This window comes from Polyergus mexicanus, unplaced genomic scaffold, assembly GCF_030449975.1.
Source record: "Polyergus mexicanus isolate NDT 795.1 unplaced genomic scaffold, iyPolMexi1.0 SCAF_1, whole genome shotgun sequence".
Taxonomy (NCBI): Eukaryota; Metazoa; Arthropoda; class Insecta; order Hymenoptera; family Formicidae; genus Polyergus; species Polyergus mexicanus.
In genome coordinates, this window is record NW_027223321.1 from 1299385 (window position 1) to 1327352 (window position 27968).

Here is a 27968-nt window from a genome sequence, read left to right on the forward strand (position 1 = left end):
ATGCTGCCACGTCACAAAATTTTAAAGAATATCAAACGAGAGACAGTTACGAAGGCACAATAGAAAAGGAAGATGGAACATAGGCAAGAATATGAAATAATTACCCATAAACCATAGCCAAATTTATATTGTAGAGAAAGCACACATTTTTTTATTTACATAGTATATAAGTATCCATATGACCATGAGCGTGAACAGCGATATTAATAAATAGTTAACTCCTTACTGATATTAAAAATATATAAAAATATTTTATTTTGAAAGTGTCTTCTATCATTGATTGAATATTAACTAATCGTTTAATTAATTTATAGACTATTGCTCTTTTACGAAATTCCTCAAGAAATATTGTTTTTTGTGACTGTACCATTGTCAATTGTACCTCTAAATGCATGAATTTTATTTCTATCATGTCAATTATCGACGCAAGGAGTTAACAGCATGGTGATTTAGCTTAGCCGTACATGTCCCATAGTAGATTCCCATATTTCATCTAGCTGTAAAACGTTAATTTCTCGCGTTTTAAGTATAGATAATTAATATGGAAACGTGTAAAACTACAAGGTAAGAAGCCGTTTAGGACGATCGGATACTCCTATTACATTTATATATTCGATACTTATAAATAAACAATATATTTTTATTAATTTATTTTTTAAATAATTTGACTAGTTCCAATAGAATATATCACAATGCATAAATAGAGAGTGATTTGAAATAATATTAATCTTTGAATTAAAATATGAACTTGTTTTTCATCCTTTAGTATATTCAACGTTTTATTTTTCATTACTAGCTTCGATAAAGTTAGCTTTGAAAAAGGAGTATCGTGATTCTAGCCTGTAACAACGCTGACAAGAAACAATCAAAGTATGCGTAGAAAAAAAAATCGGAAATGTAATGTTTTAATTAAAGAAAATAATAATTGAAATAGAGATAAGGCATAAATAAGAAATAAAGTATGTAGATATGTAAGGGATCAAAATTTACTTAACTTATCCAATGGCATGATATTGTTCAATGAAGTTGTTTTCTTAGCTTTTGCATTCCTGTTTTTCTTCTTTTTTTTTTATTATTATTGGCTCGCTCTGGTTTAATTAACTAATTCCTGCGTTTTAACGTTAAATCGTACATATGTACAACTATATAAAAATCTAAATAATTATGCACATTGAGATAAAGTTAATTTGCCTTTGCCCTGTCACTCTATAACATCGCTTATTCGTATTTTCTTATATCGCGATAAATCATCGTTCATCTCTAAGAAGAAGCAAGCTAGAAAAAGCACTTTGACATCGATTTATAATATTCGTTTATCTTCGAGAGTTTAGAGGATTTTTTTCTCGCATAAAGGAAATATCACGAGCATTGTATATCGTTATTTCCTCCACCACATTAGCCTGCGAATTGGATAGATAATAATTAAATATAGTACGATACGCAAAAATCCGAAACCAACACACATCAAAGTTAAGGATTGATTTTTCCACCACCTTTATATTTTATCCCGTTCGATCTTCTCGTTCGATCTCTTCCTAATCAGATCTTTACGAAATAGGGGCATATATAGATCGTCTGTTACCTGGCACCTCCAAATGGGCGGAAGTTACGGTGGAACCTAGACTGTTCGTTGCCGTGCACGCATAAGTTCCAGCATCCTCTATGGAAAAAATATATATATAATAAAAAAATATATATATATAATTATTTTATAAAAAATATATAATTTTTATTACTTAAGAAAAAAAAATATATATATATATAACAATTTTATCCAAATAAAATGTAAAAATAAATAAATTGATGTAATGACTATTAAAAAATTATGGAGGAAAGATAATTACGAAGTATAATCACTCTTATATCGTACCGGGAAAAGCTTTTATTACGGTAAGACGGCAAACGCCGTTTCTGTATTGGATTTCATGGCTCGTTGAATTTTCGACGATCTTACGATCCTTTGACCATAGAATATTAGGCTGCGGTTCAGCCTGAACAATACACTCAAATCTAGCCGGTTGTCCGCTTACTACTGCAATATCCTTCAGTGGCTAAAATATAATTATAAGAAATCCTTTTTCGATGTTAATAAAAAAATAATTATTTTTGAAAATTATCAAAAAACTGTTAACATTACCGTGATGAACGTGGGAGCTTTTTTCGGTAATATGTCGAGATAAGGCTGAATCACTTCTTTGGTTGATGATACGCCATTGCTAGTCGGCCACGGTGAACCTACGATGTTTGATGAAATTTAACAAATTAATATTATCACGAACAATATATGACAATCAGGTTTAGAGCAACATGATTCGTATAGGATCCGGTATAACATCGTGAGTTTGTTAGATCCAAATGTTAGAAACTAAAAATATGATCGATTAACATGCACGGAAATAAAAAGCGTTTCAATCGCAATCAATGTTAAATAAGATCGTTTCTTTTCTTTCATCACACTTCCTAAATTGCATTTTGTGATACAGTAAATGTAAGAGAATCTCGAGAAGAATCCGAGTGCAGTCAAGAAAGCAAGAGCATAAGAGTTCCGGTGAAAATTACGGCAGAAGTTATCGCAATCCAGAATCAGCGAGATAAATGATAGAGAAAGAAATAGTACAGCGAACGATCCAAGCGAGATAAAAAGTGCTGGAAATAATTAATAAAGGCAACAACATATGTTCTCGCTGGCAGGCTTATACCTGCAGAGTCCACATTGCTAGGTGGTCCAGTAGCGCTACTATGTCTGGGAGATAGGCTCGGCAAACTTGGACTAAGAGAAAGCGGGCTAGGCGTAATGCGATCCCATCTTGACGGTGATACGGAGCTAGGTATGATGAGACACGGAGACGCCATCATCGAGCTTTCCACGCCCGATTGCTTTTTATTGAGATGTCTCGTGTCCTCGGCTTCGGAAAACTCACTTTCCGATGTCGGCTCCCACTTGACAGTCTTGCCGAATTTGTTTCCCGGCTTGCTCTGACGATTCAAAAACGTACCCTTCTTCGCAAAGCCATTCGTTTTCTTTTCGGTAAATTCGTGAACTATAGGTACATCTATGTCGCTGGCGCGTCTCTGTCCTTGAATGCTCTTTTGACTGCTTTCAACCGTCTTCTTACCCTCGCCGGGTAAAATGATACCAAATTCATAACCAAAATCATACTTGAAATATATGAGTCCAGTGTCCGGATCAATTTGTTTCGTTCCTGTTTGCGCCAATGCATTATGATGCTTATTACTTCAAATGTAATATATTTATAAATCTATTCATGCAATATGTGCGCTATTAGATTGTAGATGGAATGTCTTATCGCTGTGTTTTAAAATTATGTATTAGGTGTAAATATGTATGTATATTATACTTTTACATCAACTGCATATAATATAAGCAGTTAAAAAGAAAACTATATTTGCTTTTTAGATTAAAATAAGGTAATATTATTATATTACCGTGTTCGGAGACTCGCGATTCTTCTCTATAAGTTCTCGGCTCGTCACTATCCATCGTCCTTGAATCGACAGGATGCTTCAAAATCGGTTTGCTCTGCTTCAAGTCCGATTGGATATCACTCACGAATTTCTCGGTTTTCGATTTGAAGCTGCTTGTCATATCACTCATGTGACGTGACGCGATGTCTGCGAACGTTTCAGAGCTTTATATTACGGAGAAAATATTTATTCATCTTTTGCATATAGACGAAAGAGAAATCGTGCGTTTAATAAAGTGAAAAATAACATGTAGAATGAAAATATCACAAAAAGAAGAAGAAAATTGATCAATTAAACTAATAATTAAAGCCAAATAAAGATGTACAGTGATAATTGTGAGAATCTATGTGTAATTATATCCACATTATTGTCGAGAATCAAAAATATACTTCTACCATCAGCGTTTCTATGATTGTCTACGTGAAAGCATTACGTGGCATATTAATATTTCTCTTACGATCCGCAGCTTTTTTCACGTCACTCCTCGAAATAAATCCGTATTCGGGTGGCGAGCCGGGCTGCAGAATGCTGTCGCTCTTTTCGGAAGCTGTTTGTTGCTGCTGGTATCTCTGATGGCCGATCGTTCCGTCTATGTCCTCTCTGCGGATCTGCGAGGTCAACGACGTTGTTGGAGGACCGGTGTCAAACTCTATCGGTGACACGATGTGCATCTGCTTAACTGGAGTGCTCGATAATCTCGGGCTCTTCGCCGCGGGCGGTTGAACCTTTCGGTAATACGGCTCCTCCGTGTCACTATCAGCCGGGGTCCACTTCGGCCGAATTCTGCCAACGTCTACGTCGCTTTCGTAATCGGACTCACGAAATTGTCCTTGCACGAATTTTTTCGGCACAGGCACGCGATAACGCGTTTGCTGCTTCTGGATTGGCACAGTGTCGCCAAACTTGATGACGCGGCTTGTTTGTTCAACGGTGACGATTCTTCTGGCGTTCTCCGTCGACTCGTCCATCCTTACCGTTTTCTTGGTTTCCGTACCTACCGCGTTTGTAAACGGTGCGCTTGCACGCGCCTCGTAAAATTGTTGTTGCGGTTGCTGCGGTGGCGCGTACGCGATTTCTGGCGGAGAGCCGGGTAAGAGAACCGTCTTCGGCTTTATCGATGCTGCCGCTACCATATGATACTTGTTCAGCCTCGCTGGCTTTCCTATGTGGAAAAGTTTGTCCAAGAAAGTTCGAAACAAGTTCTGACAAATATTCGAGAAAAGAGCGCAACGAGAAGAGATAGCACATCTCAGAAGAGCACATACATTTCTATACTAGTAGAATGGAGCAGCTTCCGGTTTCACGGATCTTGTTAAGACCGAGCAGTCAAAATTCGACGAATTTCGAATACGATATGTATTGAACATTACGTCCATCAATTAGATATCGACTACATCTCGGAATTTTCTCGACCTCATGATGAAACCGGTTATAAAGCAAAAGTAGAAGGCATATCTTATACAAAGCGGATCGATGTTATGTAAAAATAAATGCGATGGTTGAAGATGAAAATTTAATAATTGCTTCACAAAGGAACATTAAAGAAAAAAGTAAAACATGCAAGCAATAAAGATAAGAGAACTTGTAATGCTTATCAAAAGAACTATAAAATTATTGTCTGGAAAAATTAAATTAGCTACCAGTTACTTTCTCTTTAAAAATGCACAAAATTAATAATGCAGTTATTAATATAGATATACACATACTCTCTATATAAAAACCAATATGTTAAAGATTGATATTTCTTTCAAATTAATGTAATAAAATAATGTAAATACTAAAACACAAGTATTAAAATCTCGCAATATTAGATATTTCAATTCGAACGTCAAGTTTAGTAAGAAGTAGTAGCGTAATACCTGAATCAATGACACTAAGTTTCGTAGAACTGCTCGCACGACATGGCGGTGTTTTGCGATCGTAGTCGCTTTCATAATCGCTCTCGCGAAAATCGCCTTTTACGAACTTTGAAGGACTCGGAGAGATTGGCAAAATCTTTTCCACTGGTTCCAATTTTCTATGCGATTGATCCATGGAATGCCCAGTTTCCTATTAAATATTATTTCATTGAGAGACTTAATTTCTGCACGTAACGTCGCGAGAAACATTAAATGACATACAATTTTTACGGGTACATTCCGATCTATTAATGTCCACACATATTAAAATCTACGGCTACAAAATATTCCATAACAATTTATTGCTCTATTTGTTATGTTTTAACTTTCTAGACAAGCATAAAAAATAACAGCATTCAAAATGACACACGCATCTCGAAAATCTCGAACCTTCAAGAATTCGAATCTGCGTAAATCGCTGCTAGTCGTCGAGGAATAACTCTTTTCGAGAGAGCTGCGTTGCTGTTGAACAACTTTAGGAAGTGTTTGCGCGCTACAAACAGGTGATGAAACGAAAGAAGACTCTTCTTTTCGTAAGTGATCAGTTTCGTAGCTGTAGCTTTCGAAGGATTTCATCTTGCTTTCCGTGCTCATAGTACGACTCTCTGTGTGAATCATCGTCGAAGAACCATCGCGTTTGCCAAAAGATTTTTGCGTCGTAGTTGTCGTAGATGATGCCTTCTGCTGAAATGGCTCGTCCGTGTCCGCCATGTAACCGCTTTCCTGCTGAAAAACTTTTGTCTTGAACTTCGGAGATTCCGGTTTCTTGGCGGAAGGAGATTTTGGCGCTGTACTCTTTGTAGTCGGCTGCATGTAAATCGGTGGAGAACCGGGTTTCAAGGGAATTGAACTTTGCTGCTGCTGCTGCTGTTTGGATTCTCTTTCGTGTCGTTTAAACGTCGTCTTTCTCATTAACTTTTCGGAAGATTCCGTAGCAATGAGCGGTCTCAATGATCCCGTGAATAACGGAGGAGTCTCGAATTTTGAGGGTGGAAGTGGCTCGGGCTCGGTAGATCTTGGTCTCGTCGGTTGTTGTGAAACAGGTGCCTTGACTCTCCGATAATGCGGCTCTTCATTATCGCTCTCGTACGGTCTCCACTTCGCTTTTAGACGACCTTCAAAATCGGACTCGTAATCGCTCTCGCGGCTATATGAACTCTTGACAAATTTTGACGGAACCGGCGTCGACAGTTTGACAGGCTTCTTGGCTGGAAGAGGCGGCGGCGTGATACGCACATCTTTCGGTGGAAGTACCGGTGGTTCTTCTCTCTTTTCTATCTTATGCTCCAATGTAATTTCCTCCTTAACAACGGGTGGTGGAATATATCCAATTTCCGGAGGAGATCCAGGTTCGAGAACGATTGAATCTATTCCCGTTTCCATAAGATGACGCGACGTCACGAGCGATTTTATGGCTGGCTCGACTTTCTTTACCAAACCCGGTGCTTTTAACTTTTTGTCTTCTGTCAAGCGTTTCGAGCTAAATTCTTCAAATTTCTGTATCGTTTCCGCTTTTTCCACATTGCGCTCACTGATATATTTCTCGAACAAAGCCTTCTCCTGCGCAGTATTCACGGTATGATCGACTTTAATCGTCTCGGCATTATAGATTATCGGACCAAGTTTCGGCGTGGGCGAAGAGCCTTCCACTATTTTCTCTGTAAATTCTTCTTTGCTGCACCACGACCGTTTCTCCACATCGGCAAATGACTCCGTGCTAGTCTTTTTTATTCCACCTTGTGGTATCTCCTCGACCTTCCTCGTGAACTCCCTCGTAGAGCTTTTATATTCATCAACAGGAATATTCCATTCGCGTTTCTGAGCGAATTCGATCTGAGGTGGCCATGACTTTCTATTCGAATCCGCGTATTTCTTCGCCCAAGATTTTTCCATCGCCAGTGCGTCCGCGGATGGTTTAGGCGAAGTTGCTCTCAAGACTTCTTGATGACTAGAGGCAGCCGAATGACATCTGTATTCCGATAAATCCGTAGATACATGCGATTTAATTTCCACATCTGATGATGATGACCATGGTCTGCTAGGAGAAGTGCTTCTCAAAACAGATGTTGAAGATACAGATGCATATTTTGGTGGTTCCATCTTTTCCTCCTTGAAATACTTATTCTCCTTCTTTTTATACGCGTCTTTCTTTATACATGTTTCTTCAAACACTTCTTTCTTCTCAAGTTCGAACGGTGGTGGTATCGTAAATGCGAGTTCCGCAGGTTTGGCAGGTTCCGATGATTTCGGAGTAGATGTAGGAAAGATCTTCACACCTCCAATGGGAGCATCTATCGGGGAAAGCGTCTTTTCAAAAGACTCCTGCAGCTGCTTTGCCTTGACGAACACATCAGGGCGTTTGTTTTTCGCCTCCTCCGGCTTTGGCATGTAACATATCTCGGGAGGTGGTTCCGGTACCAGATTGAAACTTTTCATCATTGTTTCGGAGCTTTCCGTTTGCAGTTGCGAAATGGATGAATCAGAAATTATTCTTTCCTCCATAGCCGTTTTTTTTATTTCCGTTGGCTTAGGACTTTCATACGGGAACTCGAATAGTTTGTTTTCCACTCCGCGAGGTGATGATCCTTGTTCCAATTTAACGAAAATATCCTGAACGGCCTTTTTTGTTGTTTGAAACTCTGACGGTCTTGCTTCCGTCGATTTCTTTACCTCTTGAAAAGTTGTTGCTTGCTCATAATTTTTTGTTAATTTTCCAACTTTAGCTTCTTGAATTTGCCCTTCTTCTGTTAGCTTAATCATTTCCTTCGGTCCTTTTGGCATAGCCTCGCTTTCTTTCGTAATAGACTCAAAAAAGCTCAATGCATCTTTCTTCGCAATCGTAGAAGTCTCTATGTTTTCATTTTCAATCGTTGATCTCTCTTCCGTTTTTATCAACGGCTTCCACACGTCTTTCCTTTCGTCAGCTTCCTTTATTGCAATCGTTTGCTCGGTTCGAGATTTGGACTCCACGATCGATGGAGTTTTGTGTTCTAGTTTCATATGAAACTTCTGTTCTGTTTTCGTTTCGGTTTCGTGAGATTCGATTATAGACGAGATCGTTTCCGATTTACTAGCCTTTATTTCCGGCCCTTCAATCTTTTGCACGGTATCGATTGTACTCGATGCCAATGTCTTAATTGGTTTAAATAATACGCTCGGTTGGATTATTGGTGTCTGTTCGCTCGTCAAAATACCCAATGATATTTCTTTCTTCTTCCCCTCGGACTAAGCGCAAATAAATTATAGTTTTAAAAATATTTCTTAACAACTAAATACTATCTCTTTAGCGTGAAGAACAATAAACTTGATATCCAATTTTATTCGTATTATAGAAAATATTATAAATTTGCTTTACAAGAAACATAATTAATTACCTGGACGGCACTTTTATCCTGGAGGTTTTCGTAGATGACAGTTTTATGCACCTCGACCATAGTATCGGGCTTCGGTTCAAAAACTGCAACATCAGCGATGCTCTGCGCCTCGCCACCGGCGTTTGTCGCACGTACCATATATTTGCCGGCATCTTCCTCTTTAACTGATATAACGCATAATCAACAATAAATCTCCCTTATACAAAGATATAAAATAGAAAGAGAGTAGCAGATAAAAACTTAGTCAACTACTCCATCACTTAGTAACATATACCTTTGTCTATGAGTAATGTATAACAATTTCCTTGCTGAATAAGTCTCAGTTCTGGTGGTCGTTCATTGATCGGCACATCATTTTTATACCAACCGACCATCGGTTCGGGTACACCGGTGATTTCTACTTCCATAACGATACGGTCGCCTTTCTTCGCTACTTGAGCCTTGAGACGTTTGCCGAAAACCGGCGGAAATATTGTCTCTAAAATAAAGAATAAGTTCTTTCACATTGTATAATTCTATATATATAATCTTCCTCTTTTTTAATCAATTCATCATATCACTTACTTTTAACAACAAGGTCGGCCGTGCTACTAGCATTTCCAACATCGTTGCTCACTGTGCAAGTGTAACGTCCAGCATCCTTCACATTGACATTTTTTAGTTCCATTTTCACGTGATTATGAGCGTAACTGATTCTTATATTATCCTGCAGTGTCAATTCTTGACCATTCTTTGACCACAGAACCGTTGGTTGTGGAAAACCTGAGATAAACCGATAGTAGTAGCAACGATAAAAGAAATAATCATAAATATAATGATAAAAAAGGAATGGCGCAATTTTTAAATATAAATTTTACACAATTAAAATGTAATGTTTCACTTGTGCACTCACCATCGATGATACCCTCGAAAACAATATCTTCTCCTTGGTCGACAATCATTCCTGTAATCGGCGAGACGAATCTAGGCGCTACCGGTTTTCGAGATGGCTTCTGAACCTGATTCGTCTTGAGGTCACGTTTCACGCCATCCGTCTCTTCTACGAGAACGGTTTTCTCTTGTCGCATCTCGCCAGACCGATCCTGTATAATTTTTTCGTACTCTTCGATCTTGTGAGACTGTTGAAGATAACAGGTCTTAATTGACAAAAGTTTATATCACGAATATTTGATATGATAAGACGAGAGAGAAAACAATAACTTTTACCCAAAAAATGCTGCATAATACAGATATAATACAGAGGTATTAAATGTATTTACCTGTACGACAGGTGGTGCTCCGTTTTCCGAACTAGACTGCTCCGAACTTTGCACAGTTGTTTTTGTACAAACACTGCTAGGTTCCTGTCCGGATAAAGTGGAAGTCATAGTTGACGATAGGAATTCCTTCTTCATGGACGTCGTCGAGGAATGCGTGACGGTCGATGACATTTTCGTTAGCATCTGACTCTCGCCACCGCCTTCGTGATATGTCTTCTCGCTTGAGAAGTGCTTATCGCTACTGCTTGCAGGATGCATAATATCTGCAGGAAAATGTGGAACTAACTCGAGCACTTTTTCGATTTCACCTGCAGTCTGTCTCGCCGATCCACTATCTAGAATTTAATCCAGTTATGTCAATAAAGTAATTACATTCTTTTCCGATGCGCGGTTAATGATAAAAAAATACACCTTAGTAGATATATAGCAAACGTTAAGATCGACAATTAAAAAAGAAAACCAGTACATTCGATTCATTACTAAAGACAATCAAACCTATATTATTATAAAAAATTATTATAATCATTGCTTATATTTCGATATTTCATCTTTTTACTCTATCGAATTTCAAACAATAATTAATAAAATTATCAAATAAATAAAATGCAAGAACAATCGAATTTCGCGAAATTAATTATATTTTATTGTAATTGACACACATAATATGTGCACTTTATGTATGATGTATAAATTTAAGATATTGGAGAGATAAAGAGTACTGGAGCGTATCAAACGCACAATCCAAGTGCTCCCAGAGAAGTAACGAAATACTTGCTACGATCCACGACAAAAATAGTATCGTTCACCTAGTAATAGGTGAATCGAGCACTCAGCTGCGATATATAACCCCGGACCATCGTCCCAATTTATCGTTGTCACTCTGCGTTCTTTATTGATGCGCGCACATTATGTATGACATTCGATAAATTACTTTATATCCTTTTATGTATATATATATATATATATATATATATATACAGCTACTTTTCTTGTTTCTTCTTTATTAATTGAAAAAACTAATAAATCTAAAAAGCACTATAAGACTATATCGTATTTTTTTTTAATTTATACATATTTTTGGATACATAATTTTATAGCTGAATGAAATGTCCTGATTTTATATTAATAAACCAATATCTTTTAAAGAATCTGATAACTAAATTTATATATCTTTTTATCAATATTTTTGTAAGTTATAAAGATAATATACGCGTGCGCATTACGCAAAATTATTCGATGAAATGGATATATATTCGATGAAGCAGAGAACGATGCTCTCTGCTACGAAAATGCACTTGTATTCTTTAAAGTTAGCGACTCAAGACCAGACTATGCGTCGAGCATCGACAAAAATAACACGGTTTCTACGTATACATAACGAAAGAAAGAGAAACAGATGAAGAGAATTTTGTGAGAGTGACTCAGTCGTTTTTTAAAATATTGTTTAAATTTTTTTTATTGAAATATTATTCCAGTTCTCTCTCTCTCTCAAGATTTTCATATCTATACTCGATGTTTTAACATTCTGTGCGCAAGAGCCAGGGGGAGCGTAAATTTATATATTCAGGTCACGCTATAAATGCAATATAGATGTATATGAAAGTGGTCACCAAGTATTTATTCATGCTTAACAGTGTCAAAGCAAAAATATATAGCATTTTAAAAAGACAAACAATGCTATTAAATTTCAGGTCATGCAATTGGCATTAATGTTTATTCTCTCAATTATCTGTTTTCTCATTGAACGGCAATTTTGTCTATCGTTCGCTAAGAATCTGTGAGTGAGATACATTCGACTGGGTAAGGAGTATTAATAACTTGTGACACCAATATGCATTCTTTGGAACATTATTTTCAACATCATCATAGAAAAAAAAAAAAAAGAAAACACCAATAGTACACACAATTCTATTACATATAAAAAGCGTGACTAATAAAAAAAAAATAGAATAATAAAAATATAAATAAAAAAAATGCGCGTATGTACACAACTTACCAATTTCCACTTTAGCACTACAAATCGCTCTACCAGCCGCGTTTTCCGCTACACAGGATATCGTGCCGACGTGTGCATCACCGACCTCAGGAATCGTTAAAACTTGCCGATCTCCGCTAACGGAAACTAGGAAATCTTTTCCATGAACCGGCCGATCATTAAACAACCACTGAATCTGTAAAGAGAAATCTCATTAATAAAATTCGTTGCTATCAATTAACCAAGTGCCATAAAAGACATAATGAGCACATAAGCGCGTGCATATAAAGACAAATTTTCTATGTGCTTGTTATATTCGATAATTTATAATTTTTTGATAGGGAGATGAGTTAACAAAGTTCGTGGTACCTGACAAGATCACGGCGCTTCGCACCGCGTCGAAAGTTCCACCTTACGTTTCGCGGCGCGACTGCAATCGTGGCTTTGAAATATATATTGTTCGCGTTTAAATATAACCCGTCGGGGGTAGCGAAATTATTCTCGCTCCATCCTGACAGGCCAGCCAACCTCTTATATCGAGATGTTGTTTACACGGTCCACGCAAATTTCCAAACGACTACGTTTTCAGAAACGAGTCAAATAATTTCTCTCATTTACATTTATTGTACGAGACTTGGAGTAAGCTTGCATGTAAATGCGATACGATATTTTTTGTTAGATTTGTTTCTATGATCCGTTTGACATTGCTTATTAGTGATCTGTCTCGATTTTAATTATAAAAAAAAATCAATTTTCTCACGTAACTCAGCTCAATATTTCACACTTTAACTCTTTTCTTTGTATTTACAAGAGTATTTGAAGCTTATCTTGTCCAAAAATCGGAAGCATAATAATACAATAATGTTTGTATATTTATGTAGTTTTTAAATTAATAAGAATTGTATTCTTTAATCTTTTTTATTCATCTCTGTTAAAACTTCTTAATGTAGCTGATTAATCAATGGAGCATAAAGATTTTTTTATTATATGCAAAATTCTTTCGATAAACTCAATGAAAAATGCGATTTAAAAAAAAAAGATATTTTATTATATATAATATTTATATATACCTTGGGAGAAGGTTTACCGATGACGATGCATTCAAATTTTGTCGAAATGCCTTCTGGTACTCTTCTGTCTTCGAATACTTCTTTGAATACTGGTCGAAACAATTTTTCTTCCATTTGGATAAACTCTTCGTTTCTTTTAAAATCACCAAGTGTTTTCACAACCAATCTGGCAAAAGCTTTCGCCTCGCCATGTATATTTATGGCTTTTGCCACATAATTGCCTTTGTCTTCCGGTATCGTTGACAAAATTTTTAAAAGCCCTGTTCCATCTTCCTTTTTCTCAATCTATATGCAGCAATTGTATAAATATTATAATTATTGATTAAGCGTTAAATATAAGATATTGCAGTCTATGCCGAATATAATACTCGCCAGAATTCTTCTGCTATAAGTGACTTCACCGTCGTCCGAGTACCACCTTAGATCAGGTTTAGGTTCTCCAGTCACGGCGCATTCGAAAATTGCATCTTCGCCCTCAGCCACAAGCAGATCTGTCGGAAGTCTGACGAACTTTGGCGCGGAACCTTCAACGAGAGTTTCTTCCGTTTCCTGTACACGTTCGATTACATCCGAGATGTGAGATGTAGCTGCACACAAATAAAAATAAAAAAAATATTTATCTAACATATTAAAATTCTAATTACTTATAATTTGAGAGAGTAAAGTTGTACGTACATGTAACTGTTAATGTACACTGACTAGAAGCTTCACCGCCAGAATTAATGGCGACTACTTTATATACACCGGCGTCATCCAAAAAAGCTTCATGAATAACTAGCGAGCATCTATCACCTTGGAAAAGTAATTGAAAGTCCGATGATTCTTTCACGGGTTGTTCATCGTGATACCAAATCACCTGAAGGATCATTGAGTCAATTGAAAAAGAAATCAATAGACGAATAATTTAATGAGTAAATAAATTTACCTCTGGTTCAGGCTGACCTATAATCACACAGTCTAGTCTAGCCGATCGTCCCTCTTGTATCTTGAGATCCTGAAGAGGTAATTGAAATTTCGGAATTATCGATTCCGTATCACTACAAACAATATCGGACTCGCTGGTTTCGTGAAGCAAACGTCCTTTCACGGAAACGGTGCAAGATGCAGTAGCCTCTCCGACCTCGTTTCTGGCAATCACCGTGTAACATCCGGCATCCTTCAGAAATGCTTCCGTGATGACCAGGCTTGTTCGTGCACCGTCCGTTTGAATCTTGAAGAAATGTTAAATAATTACGCGTTCCGCGTAAAATCAGAATTATATCTCACAATTTACCCTATGATATCTGGTTTCTTCAATCGGCTTTCCATCGTGAGTCCAGCTTAATTCGGGAATTGGTTCTCCTTTAACTTCGCATTCTAATTTTACTCTTTGTCCTGTTCTGACCATAGCATTTGATAACGGTGTCGCAAAGTACGGTTTCTTGGTGGAAATTTGCGCGGCTAAAATCAATGTCTACATAAATAAGGAGAAAAGTGCACGATTTTCTCTTTTTATCTCTTATCTTTTCCTTTCTCTCTCTCTCTCTCTCTCTCTCTCTCTCTCTCTCTCTCTTTCTCTCTCTCTTTTTTAGTAGATAAAATGATAATCTTACGTTCTACGTCCAGGGAAGCAGTAGTAGACGATTGTCCCCATCGATTCATTGCTTTACAGGTATAGAAGGCTTTATCTTCCAAAAAAATTTCCTCAAACTTTAAAACAGCTTCTCCATTATTAAAAGTGATGACATAATCCGGGGAATTATCAATGTTAGTGTCGTTCTTGTACCATTGCACCGTTGGAAGAGGATTTCCCTGAACAGTACATTCTAATCTATGCGAGCTTCCTTCCCTTGCGGAAGAGGGTAACAGTTCTTTTACAAAAACGGGAACGCTCAGTTGCTCGTCAGTAACAGTTTCTAAAATTAAAAATTTTAAATTATTATCACATATAACATATAAAATAAAATAAATAATATATATAAAATAAAAGCAAATCAAACCTATGACAGTGAGAGTGGCTGATGTTTCTACAGAACCGCGAATATTAAAAGCGCGGCAAGTGTACTTTGCGGAATCCTCAGCGAATGTCTCTTCTATTTTCAAAGTACAAATGCCGTTCACATAAGTCGTTGCGTAATCCGGATTATTCAAAATCGATATTCCATCTTTGTACCAGACTATTTCTGGCGTCGGTTGACCAATCAAACGGCACTCAAAACTGAATTCCTTGCCTTCCTGAATTGTCGCATCGCTTAAAAGAACTTTGAATTCTGGAGCCAATAAAACTACTTCATCTGTTTGTGCATCTTCAGTATGATCGTGCATTTCAGCACGATGTGTTTCCTCGCAAACAAGGTTTCTCGGTTGATTAACTTCCTTTTGAACGATCGGGACACTTTTCTCGACTTCCATCTATAAATATGATGAATACAAATTACGATTGCAAAATTGTAATAATCAAAACACGTCGTTTGTAATACCTTCTGAAGAATGTGAATCTCTTTGGTTGTCACGGCGGAAGTAATTGTTTCTTCAATTACTGTTTCCTCGGTTTGAGCAGAGACAGAATGAGAAAGAGTGGGAGGGACAATTCTTCGTGCTTCCTCCTCTTTCAACTTTCTCGCCTTTATCGCGGCTTTGTCCAAGGTCTCAGCGGCAAGTTGTTCCGCAAGTTTCCTCGCATTTTCAGCTTCCACTCTAGCAGTTTCTGCCGCGGCCATCTCTATTTTAGCAGCCTGTAATTTCTTGTCAGCTTCCAGCTTTTCGATTCGCAGCCTCTCCCGCAGATCCTCGGCATTTTGCAAATTTTGACTCAAAGTACGCAATTCGGAAGAAACAACTGCAAAAGAATCTAACATTTGCCGATTCTCTACAACCACTTCGTTGAATTGCGGGAGTCGGTCGGTACCTGAAACATTATGTTGCAAAGAAAGTTCTGCATACTTATATATTTTTTTTGTAAGTGTAATATTGATTACCGAAAACTATAGTCGATAATTGTTTGAGCTGTTCTATTCTTTTGTCTTGCTGTTCTTCGCCCGGTTTTATATAAGCGTCGATCTCTTGCATTAAATTTATAGCTTCTTCAGGCACTTTTACGGTTGTTGCCTTACGTGCTACGATCACCAAGAGTTTGCTACCTTCCCTAAACCATTGCTTCGCTTCCTCCAAAAGTACGAAATATTCGATGCTTAAGTTTATTCGTTTCTTGGTATTTTTAACGCACTCTCTCAGATTATACCATCTATTTCGCAGAGATGAAATCTCATCCGTCATTTGTGGCGTTAACGGAACGATCATTTCTTCCGTTTTTTTTACAAATGTTTCAATTCTTTCCTCCAAGGTCTAATAACAAAAATGTAAATTAGCAATAAAATCTACTTGAAGATTTTGCGAGATTATTTTAACTTACTCTTATAGTTTGTTCAAACTGTTCAAAAGCAGTCAGTACCGCTTTCGACGCCGGCAAATTGTCACCGATTTTTTCGTCCATGTTTTTTAACTGTTCGCTCAAGTCACGCAAATCTAAGTTAATCTTTTCGATATCTTCTCTAAAAATGCAAAGTCGTCGATGTTTTTCGAGACGACTTGACGTTTCGATTTGAAACGATTCGAACTCGACAACCACTGAGTCTATTGCGCTTTTGAGTTTTCCGACATCTTGCATAGCTGATTCTAGTGGTTCCTGTAGTCTAATATTGTCGATTATTTCTTCAGATTTTGTACGCACTCGTAGCAAAGATTCCGCAATAGACATTTTCAATATGTCGAACTCATTTAATGCGCTATCCACATCAATGGGCCTTGTAAAACTTAACACTCGTTCAATTTCTTGCTTGGCTTGATCGAATTTATACTCAATCTTAAAAAGCAGTAAAATAATTTATATATTCGATATATATGAATTACATGAATTGTACGAGATATTTAATATATTCAAAAATCTATCTCTTACCTCCTCAAGATCCTTAAAAAAGGAGATTAAAGATTCCAGTAGTGTCTCGTAATCCTTGACGACAATGTTCATCTTTTCGTGCATTTGCACAAGTTTTTCTGAGATCTGTTCGGTTGTTTTAACTTCATCTATAATAGAATTAATTTTTTAATTCAATAAGTCTTGTTAAATGCAACGTAATGTGTAAATATTTTAATTACCTTTTTCGACGAATACTCGAATACTTTTGATTCTGCTATCCAATTCCTGAAGAGCTGTGTTTAACTTAGATAAACTCCGTAGTCTTACATCTTTTAAATTATGCAGAATATCGGCTATTCTAGAGGATAGTGTTGTTATCACTGGATACAATGTTGTCTCAAGTTTTGTAATCCACGTTAATGTCTATATAAACCAAACAAATCAATAATTAAAAATAGAAAAAATATTTTCAAGTAATGGAAATACTTTTAATATAATTTAACACTTTTCTCGTGACATGCGTGTTTCATTTAAATTGTCAAACGTAAAATAAATTGAAAATTGATACGACGCAAATAAATTTAACAATAGAATAGAAACAAATTCAAAAGATAGAAATTGTAAAAGAGAGCAATACAAAATTTAATAATATAAATTGAAAATCACACCTTTGTGCTTTCTTCGACTTTTCGCTCACATTCAATTCGTCTCTGTCTCGTAATTTCAACAGTAATCTGCCATTTTTCCCATGATTCTGTCACAATCAATTGTCGATTGGCAAATTTCTCCAAAAGAGTTTGAACACACAGGCAAGCTCGCGATATATCAAGATAAGGGTCATTAATCTATGAAAAAAAAATTTGGGTAGAATTTTCATGTTTCTTCAAAAATCTTTTTACATCATTAACTTTGAGTTTTTTTAAATCCGAGTATTATAAGTTACTTACATTACCGGTTTCATCGAGAAACGCTTTTGCACGATCGTCAAGTTTCTTGTAAAGAGGTTGAAGAGATTTCCATCTTCTTTCCAGCTCATGGATTCTGGTCTCATCTAATGTTTCACTTTTTTTCAATTCGTTATCGACAGAATCCATTTCATTGGTCAATTCTTCGATAATCTCGTGAAACTGTATATAAATTGTACCCAAATCGATTCTTTTCAGTACCGCAATCTTTGTCTTCGCCCATTCGTCTTCAAGATTTTTTATTTTCGATCGCAATTCATATTTCTGTGTCTCGTCCAAGCGTTCTATGATTGGAAGAATCTCCAATTCTAAATGATCAATTTCCTCGCTCTTATTATCAAAATCGGAAAGCAATTGACAATGAACTCGACGAAAATCGCATGCCATTGTCAGATCACTGCCCATATCTTGATGTCCCTGCAGAAAAGCTTCAGCGAAGCTAGTCAGCCATGTTCGTAACGCGTCGTGCTTTTCCAAGAATGTTGTAAGCATCCTCGAAATCTCCAGACTCTCCTCTTTATGAGCTGTACACCGTTCTATCAAACGAATCTTGCGATTTTCCAATTCTTCTACCGTATTTTTTATACCCTAAATATGACATAAATATTCAATACTATATCGCTCACTTACTTTACATATTTGTTTTTGGATAAAATGTAAACGGCAAATAATGTAGTCTGTATATAATAAAAAATTATTTTACGAATGATTTATATATGTATTCTCTCAGTAACGATACGGCTGTCTTACAAAAACGAAAAGAAACCTCTCACTGGCAGCTTAACTTAATGTGCGATAATAAATACGCAACGATTAATTATCAGATTTAATTAATCGATTGATCTGACCTCGGCACCGGGCGCTCCTCTTCCCGTGACATCCAGCAGCGCGTATCCTTCCGACAAGGGCTTTGAAGTCACGTCTTCTATCGTAGTCACAGCTTGTGCGTGAAAACGTGCGAGTCGCGCGGAATAAGGAGGGTGCTCCGTTGTCATCAATTGAATTTCCAATTGATCCAATTTCGTGATGGCCTATACATATCGCATGATATTCACGATTAAACTCGAACGCAACTTAATAAAATTAGATATATAATGCTATACCGCTTAATTGATTAGTCTCTACGTAGACGATAAAAAGGAAGTACTCACCGATCGTGCAAGATCAAAAAAGACCATCGCTCTGTTCAACAATATATTATGCTGATCCAAGTCGTTGATATAATCGGCGGCAACGCTAAGAATCGCGTACGCCTGTTCGGTCGCTTGTTCGCCAGCAAAGTATCCCGATGACACTAATCGTTCGGTCGACTTAGTTATTTTAATAGCTCTGTCTTGAAATTCCTAAAAAAAATTTAAAGTAATTGTATATAGTAATATAATTACATAACATATGTACGTATCACAATCACTCAAGACATTGAGCGTATCCAATAAAAAAAAAAATCAGATTAATAAAAAAAAACAAGAAATCAAATTATTCTTTAGCAATATTAGTTAAATTATTCTTTTTCGTAGATACCTTTGCTTCGGCTTGTAATTTCTTTAATTCGAAGAGAAGCAATTCGGCGCTAGATGCAGAATCTCCTAACTGATCGCAGCTGTTCGCTAACGCGGCGATTCTGTCGTTGAGAATTTCTTCGAGATCGCGAAGATCGGTCGCGAGCAACGCGAGAGCGAGACATTGTTCCAATTGAGTTTTTCTACTGCGAAAAGACGCCTCGATCAGCCGCCGTCTGTCATGAAGCTCCTCCAGCCACCTTTCAACTCGTAGCACGGCTAATGAAAAATACGATATTAGTAAATCCTCGACTTACAAGCGAGCCAACTTGATTCGATAATTGCAAAATAATTATTCGCAGATATTGTAATAAACGTACCGTGATTAGCTTCGTCTTTAATAGTATCCGGTCTGGAGTCTAAGGTGCCTTCGTTCGTCAATTCCTTGAGTTTGTCCAACAACATCTTGCCTTCCCGCAACGCACCCATTAACGCTTCCAGCATATCTTTGCGAAGATCCTGGATCTTGGATAGAAAACTTTTCACCGCTTCGATCTCGATCGGTAGCAACGTGTCATTACATGCCATTTCCAACGCCTCCATACTCTCTCTACATTCTGTCGCTCGACTAGAAAAAAAGAAATTATTTTTTCGTCGAATAATCAATATAATCAGCGCGAATCTCACGCATAATTAAACAATTACATATTGCTGTACCATTGAAATAAAACGTTTCTGTCAAGTATCTCCTTACGACGTTCTAAAAGTTGATTTACATCACGCCACGCTTGACCCAATGTCTCTGCCATGGCCGCATATACTTCCGCTTTTGATTTCTGGGTCGCAATCAATTGATCAGCCTGTCGTAACAATTCTTCCACCGGGCTCTGCTTGTTCTGATTATGGCAAAATTTTTTAATTAACGGGGAAGAGGGCTTTAAATAATCTGCTTAACCATATCTTAATTTTCTCACAAAATGCAGCTTAGATACATTTAAAATTTTACCTGTAATCGATGTAATACTTGATTGTGCGCGTTCAAGAGTTCCGTAGCTTCTTTTGCGGAAGCACCGAGTCTTGTTAGTTCGGGTTGTAGCTCGAGTATTTTCAGCTTCAACCATTCGCCACTCTGGACAAATGATAGTAACAAAATTGAAAATCTTCCGCACGACAATATAAATAATACAACATAATTAAATTGTACATTAGATATATTGCTCGTTCTTCGTTAAATCGTTATTTGCATGATCAGAATATTATATCTTTTAATTAATTATAGCAAAATATATCCAATGTTATGATTAATTACACAACATGATAAACGACAAATGAAAATCTCAAGAAATATTCGGCAGAGCCGCATGTCCACGTTGTCATATAAAAAAGATTCTCAAATGAATTTTAAAATCATTTATAACAGCAATTAATGTATAATTTTGTAAATAAAATTCAAAATCGAAGCCTTTGTCTCCTCCAATATTATAAAAGAGGAAAGAGGGGAAAAAAGAAGCGAGAAGACAGACAGCGTAGACAGAGATCGGCCCTCAGTTCATTGACCTCGTGTGGTTGGGCCACAGAAAGGGGCAAGATATGTTTCCATTTTCATCTTTGGCACACTGCCGAATATCCACGTTCGGATTGACCAGTTCTCTCTTCTGGTATCGTCATATATCGGTAACATAAAATTATTTCCTTTTTTTTTATTTCAACATTCGTATAAAGATACAGTCTTTTCTGACTATTTTTCTCAAAGATACTGGAATGGAGATATAATCATAAGAAACGTAATTAGTGAGCATGCTTGAATATACATTCAAGCTGAAAACGTAAAAAATATTACGTTGTCTAATCGATAAATAAGAAAAATGCGACTCGTGATTCGCGCAATCGAAGTGAAAGCGAATCTTATAGCCGGCGGCTCAAATTGAACATGATCCCGTAAAGTCATGCGTACATAACTGGTATGTCCAAACATGGCCATATTCGGATATTTGAGAGAATAAGCTGCGCGACTCGACTTAATGTAAGACGGAAGAATACTCGACAGAATTTCAAGTAGAAAAGATCGACCGACGCGATGAAAAAGTAATTAAATTAATCGTGCTATTTGTTTCATTTTTTCAAGAGATTAATCGTACAAGAGATTATTTAATAATAAGTCTGATAACGCGACGGAAAGCGCTTAGAAAATTCAGATGGTTGATGATAAAATTTTAACAGATAAAATCTTGAGAGATAAAATTTTGGTAAATAAAACGGCGTCGTAGAAACATCTCACGTGTCCAGAGTTCTCGCGTATCTTTTTCTCCTTTTTCGGATGTAGAAGTCGGAGTATCGTTAGATCGTAGGTACGTAGATATATTGGGAAAGGTGCGGTAAAAGGAAGAATCATGCCGCGAGTCAAGCCGGGCCGGATTGAGCCCGGGCCGCCCCGAGCCGTCTCTCTCTCGCATAATACCGGTTTGTTAGATTATACGAGAGTATATACGCGGATTCCCGCTATATAAGAGATCTGTTTGGTTCGATACGGCCTCACAAATCACTCAGTCTATTTAATGATTTATCTATTTATCATCTTGCAGAATTCCCTTTACACAATTTAGTTCATAATTTAAATCATATTCATATTGAAAGAGACATTCTCATATATAGTCTTTCGTCGAATCGATGTAAAAATTGAACATTTAATTAAAAACATACTTGATCTTCTCACCTTACATATTCTAACAATCTTCGCTGGAAAGATATTTGAAATGATAAAGAAATTGATCAATTAACACTTTACGCTTGTAATGTAACTCGCTTACTCGGATTGTACGATCGTGATTTTAAGATCGAGATGGATGTATCTGATCATGGTGGCGTGTAATGGGAGTTACTGTACCTAGCGGTTAAATTTATCCTTCGTGGAGTTTCGGGAGACTTGTTTTGCTCAGCGGATACCTAAAACGCTTACGGTTTCGAGAGGACTCGGAAATAGCTATAGACCGAAGCAACCGAATCCCGAAATATCTACACCATAGCGTTATGTACGAGATATCGCGGCAAAAGATTTTATCATTTATTATCAAAAAATACGTAAAAGAGACAGCCTAGATCCTGTGTTGAACTCTTCGAGGAGAAATCGTTAAATATAAATATCTCGCATATATGTTTTCTAAAATTTAAATTTACATTTAAATATTAATGACGAAAGAAAAAGATCACACGTGGAAATGAAAAGTATAAATTATTGTCGATTTGAAGTGACAGCGTGACGTTTCCTTACTTGAAGCAGAGCAATTACTATACGCGTTTCTCCGCTTTGCACAGCTATGGTGCTTATAGTGGTAGTTGGAGGGATGGTTCGTTGCGGCGTTTCCTCATTTCTTCGCATCACCATTCCTGAATTCATCTCGTTGAATTCTTCGGGATGCGCGTGATCCTCCATCGAGTCAGGACTGTCCACCATCATCATTAATAGTCTTATCTTGCGTGCGATATCAAGACGTTTCGGATCTAAACGTCGATCGATTAGGCGGTTGCCAATTATGTTTGCGGATGTGAAAATATATATAACATCGAATAATAATATATGCTATAAATCGAGCGATTAGATCAACGGACAAAATGTCAAAAAATTAAGACAATGTTACGCCATACGATGATATCATACGGTTTTGACCGGACAGTGATTTCAATGCCTGGTGCTAAATATATCGCAGTGACGTATACCAATCTAAAACGCGACACAATAAACATCTTGCTCATCGATATTCTCAAAGTGATATAAAGAGATTTTACCGATGAAAAATTGTATATATTTCAGTTGGCACTTACAGTTATCTTGCTTGATTGACGTTATTTTTGGCACTTGGCCAAAAAAAACGCTGGTACGAAAATTCCGTGAATATACGATGTGGAGAACGATTGTGTTTATCGCGCGTATGACAAATGAAAGAATATTACGTAAGAATTTTTTTTATCTCTCGATGCTCAGCTTGCTTAATTTGCAGCAATTTCTTAAAACAAAAAATACCAATGAAATTAATTTATATTTTTGATAATCTTGTTAAGATATTTCGGTCGCGCGAAAAATTGAAATAATAATTTTTATGCGATTTATTAATTTATACAATCATTCATTTATTATAATCAATTAAAGAAATCTAATCTTACATATTGAAATATTTGCATTCGCACTTTTTGATTCAACATTCATATGTTTATACTTTAAAAATATCTTTATACACGATGACGTCATCTACACAAACGGACAAATGGTAGAATAAAACCGGACTGACTGGTAGCGTTCTTTCAACAAGTACATCATGGTGAGAACCACGGCTGGAGATGATTTAGAGACACAGTAAGAAGACACTATGCTACAAAAATTTTATTTATATATTTTGAAAAAAGAATGTTTTAATTTATTAAATAAATTTGTATTTTATATATATTAGAACATTATTCTCAATTATATTTGCAGATGATTTGACCAGCTTATATTCAAGAAAATCTCTAATTATTATTAATATCCGATATTTATGGCATTTGCGTCTAATTATATGAATTATCCGTTTACCGCTTAAATTAATGAAGATATTTGACAGATTTTTTATTTCTTCAGTTACATAGCTTAAGTTTAAAAAATCTGAAAAAAGAGACTTTCTCATGTTATCTTTCTCATTTCTCTCAGTAGATTGCAAACTCAGTTTCCTCGACAGTGACATTTCAACGAGATATTTTTGTGTGGCGCACCCCGAATTATAAGAACGATTTTTTAGATATACGGAGTCTATCTTCTTTTTGGCATAATCTTTAATTGGCAATCACCTAAAATCGATTCAGGCGTTTAGGCAGTGTTAGTAGCAATAATGACGACAACAACGGCAGAAACACTCGCGTGACACATGTCACGAGTGTATCACGTCACCAGCCGATCGGTTGCAGTAACCAGCCGAACCAAGACTGAACCGGCATGCCGCGATGCGGTCTCCGGTTAAGCCTCCTCCCGGCTGGTTGCCTCCCGCTCACCTTCGTCTCGCTGCTCGAGCACGATTTACTAAGCGGATCTCTGCAACGCCGACCAGCGTCGAACGAAGCAATCGTAAAGAAAAGAAGGACATCTAAACGTACCAGACGGCCACCCGGTATATTTTTGAATAGGTGTCCCGCCAGGAAAATTTTATTTAATATCATTTATTTAATAAAAAATAACAAACAATTCATGCGATATACATAGCGGAAGAAATTCCTGTGAGAATGTATTACACACGAAATTTTGCCTTGCGACAGCAAAACACGTAACAAGTATGCGGTTAATGATGCCGTTTCTTCATTTCTTTGATCATGCGGATGCAATATGGCATATAATATTCTCAAGACAAATTATGGTTCATGCATACAAATATCTTTTTTAGACGAAGTTGTTAATTCTGCGTCGGTAACATTTACTTATGAGATTTTCAATATAAAATTCGTCTTCATCAAAGCTGCAAATAAATTTGGGTTATAAGGATTAAATGGATAGTCATAGTTTTCTATTTAATGTGATATCAAGCTTAAAAATATTTTAATAATTGTAAATCACACTATGCACGCACGCGCACACCCATGTCAAGTAGCTAAATTGTGTTTAAGAGATGACAAACCGGTTGATGATTGAAAAAAAAAAAAATGCACTTATGCAAACAATTAACAAACTTTCTCTCTCGATCATGGAAAAAGATATCTTAATCCAAGACTCACTTTCCTCGCTCTTTCTAGAAAATCTTCGCTTTCTAAATTGTCATCCTTCTTCATCGGCGACATGTCGATTCCACTATCCTCGTGATGCCGTAAAAGATCCTGCGAGGATACATCCTCGTACTCTCTCAAATCAGAGCGCGTAATGTATGGATCCGATTGGATTTTCTTCGGGCATCTGTCACCATATTTCTCAGATTCTTCTATTGAAAAATTAAAGGATAAACTAGTAGATACAATAATAAATTTGCATTATTGCGTTATGTGGATTATTAAACTAAAATACTGACTATATTGAAATAAATCAAGATCACGATGAATATCGTCCGTTTTTTCGTGACATTCCACTGGTAGCACACGTTCTATATTTTGGAAATTCTTTGCGTCGATATGCTGCCGATGATCTTGGATAATATTAGATGTCAATTTGTAAGAGGCTACTCCTAATCGAACATCGTGCGACACGCGTAAAACGGTCGTCTCAGTTACTTCTTTTATAATTCTGCCTGATCTCTCCTACATAAAAAAAAAATCATATAATTTATAATAAGTAAAGAATAAATACAAGTTCCACATTTCATATCAATTTTCGAAATAATCATTTGAATCATACGCGATCTGATATATTAAGACACAAAATAATCTTCTTTCGACAATCAAAATATATTACATACGTCAGTGATTTTTTCCATCGTTTCAATCTGTGTTGTTGGTTTTATTCCATTCGTAGCGCAAATATTTGACGTTGCTTCGGTAAATTTCAGCGTCTGGTTTTCATTGCTCGAAGCAGAAACAAAAGGTTCCGCGGTGATAGTTACTTTAGACGTTTCAGTGGCCCGCCTATAAATATTTGAATATATATCTAGGACTAATAAAAGATATTTTTAAAATTTTCAAATGTTTAGATCTGATTTTGATTACGGATTTAAAATAATTGACTGTTTGCATAGGTACCAAGTAGAATCGAGACTCGTCACGGGTGCCGTCGTAGAAAGATCTTCGCATTCCGGCGATGTTACAAAAGATTCGCTTCTGGAACGCGAAGGTGGAGTTGTTGAGCATTCAGTCGCTGTTGTATAACCCTCTACATTGCATTCTTCTGCCGTATTTTCGCTACGAGGATTTTCAGTAAGCTCCTGCAAATAAAAATATGTTAATAATATTTTTAAGTATCTTTAACCGAGAAAGATAGACAGATAGATACCTGCCATAATCGATATTAAAACTTAATGACATACCTTGATACCGGAATCTTTATTCGATGTTTCGACATCTTCTGTGGAATGCGAGCTGGGGATGTGAAGTAAACTCTCGTCGGATTTTTCCGCCATAGGAGTTACTGACTTGCCTACCACAGTCGTATTTTCCGAAGATGCTGGACGCATTTGAGCGATTGCGACCGAAGCTGTCGCATCCGATGCCGGTGCGGTGGCGATAGAAGTCGTGCGGATGGGCGTGCCTGACGGCGATATAGCAGATATCGAGAGCAAGGACGAAGAGGAAGACGTCAGAGCGGTAGGAATAGATATCGGTCGAGTTCTAGCTCCGGCTTCGCATAGTCTCGCATCCAGTTTTTCCGCGAGAAGCGTGACTTCCGCCAATTTCGCCGAGATAGCTTCCACAGCTGTCAGATTACTGCCGAGAATCGAAGTCTCCTCGGCTTCGGACATTCTAAGAGAGACGGATATTTATTATAGTCAGTTCGATACTCTATAAATAGAAATGTTTCTCCCGAATTTCTAAAAAAAAATTCTAGAAGGTTGCTTAGCATCCACAATTTCAGTGAGTTTTATGAATTACATATACGGTAACGTTATTTTCTTCCATACGTTACTCTTATGATTTCCTCGCAATTGCATAAAATAGCAATTAAAAAATGTTATACGAACTATAAGCCTTTAGAACTTATTCACACATGTAAAGCGTATGTATCAGCTTCACAATATTTATTTTATTTCCATACGATTAGATGCAATCTAAAATCGGGGCCATGATTGAATTAGAAACAGCACAACGTTAGGAAAACATTTCAGTGGATTACGTAATTGATAGTTGACAGTGCATCGACAGTACGTCGACACATATGGCCTCCGTGATTTGGGGCAAAGTTCTAATTTCGTAGAACACGCTCATTCTACGCAGAATCCAATTGCTATATGTTTGCATATTATTGCAGCAATTTTAAAGATAATATTTATTTAAAAAATTTGTTCGGAACATTATATAATCCAGCTTATTTGTTTTCTTTTTTCATTATTATGATGTGAATTTGATAGAAATAATTCTCTGGAACAATACGATAAACGATCCTTCGCGACACAAGCCAAAATATTATCAAGGCGGGATTCGCATTACCAGTCGAGTTTTATATTACAATGTGACCATGGAACGAAGCCAACAAATTGTGGAACGCAATTCCTCGTTATCCGTGAACATATTGTAATAATTTTCAATAGCGGGTACATTCGCACAAAAGCGTTAGTGACAATAAAATAAATCTTATTATAGTATAAAATATAGACTTAAAAGAAAATAACATTTTTTTATGAAACAGAGGATTCTACATATCTGTCAGTTGGCGAGCCGCATGATTATGTGCTACAACTATAGATTGAACCAAACACAAAGATTATCTAAAATAAAAGTAAAAACATAAAATAAAAGAAATGACAATTAATTTTTAAATAAGTAAATCAAACGAAGCCATTATGAGATCTCAGTCATTTTACTGCGAACTTACATGTACCGTTCCTAGATTACAGGAGCTATCTCGACGAGAGCCAACCATGGACTGACACACCGTCTCTGTTAAACACGTAG

General features: G+C 36.7%; 1 protein-coding gene across 7 annotated transcripts; it reads right to left on the reverse strand.

The window, feature by feature from the left end:
* Window positions 1-101: 101 nt before the first annotated feature.
* Window positions 102-27966, reverse strand: LOC138938927 (uncharacterized). 7 transcript variants are annotated; one of them, XR_011447779.1, is made up of 41 exons: window positions 27889-27966; window positions 26387-26819; window positions 26103-26284; window positions 25823-25988; window positions 25439-25664; window positions 25152-25351; window positions 20428-20550; window positions 20139-20317; window positions 19802-20049; window positions 19444-19700; window positions 19074-19265; window positions 18771-18953; window positions 17905-18510; window positions 17626-17802; window positions 17197-17380; window positions 16997-17124; window positions 16454-16903; window positions 16020-16386; window positions 15522-15949; window positions 15042-15453; window positions 14655-14957; window positions 14336-14502; window positions 13988-14272; window positions 13738-13918; window positions 13435-13649; window positions 13063-13347; window positions 12014-12188; window positions 10018-10352; window positions 9651-9876; window positions 9323-9520; window positions 9033-9236; window positions 8759-8922; window positions 5775-8609; window positions 5346-5535; window positions 3944-4648; window positions 3448-3633; window positions 2700-3203; window positions 2138-2235; window positions 1871-2051; window positions 1494-1660; window positions 104-1400 (listed from the first exon to the last, which is right to left on the reverse strand). XR_011447779.1 is itself a non-coding variant. In XM_070306392.1 (40 exons), the coding sequence occupies exons 2-40, from the start codon at window positions 26816-26818 to the stop codon at window positions 1548-1550; spliced, it is 12690 nt and encodes a 4229-aa protein (XP_070162493.1). In that variant the 5' UTR covers window position 26819; window positions 27889-27953; the 3' UTR covers window positions 104-1547. The 7 variants fall into 7 exon arrangements, 1 of the variants encoding a protein (XP_070162493.1); XR_011447793.1 differs by lacking the exon at window positions 5775-8609 and having other exon boundaries at window positions 102-1400; window positions 27889-27953; XR_011447782.1 differs by lacking the exon at window positions 3944-4648 and having other exon boundaries at window positions 27889-27953.
* Between the last annotated feature and the right edge of the window lie 2 nt (window positions 27967-27968).

Excerpts from the sequence above, each read along its gene's own strand:
- LOC138938927 (XM_070306392.1), bottom strand. The coding sequence starts at position 26,818 with ATGTCCGAAGCCGAGGAGACTTCGATTCTCGGCAGTAATCTGACAGCT. Across the intron at positions 10,353-12,013 it reads TAGTGCTAAAGTGGAAATTG|ATAGTGGATCGGCGAGACAG; the intron begins GTAAGTTGTGTA and ends ATTAAATTCTAG. Across the intron at positions 9,877-10,017 it reads GAGCACCACCTGTCGTACAG|TCTCACAAGATCGAAGAGTA; the intron begins GTAAATACATTT and ends TATCTTCAACAG.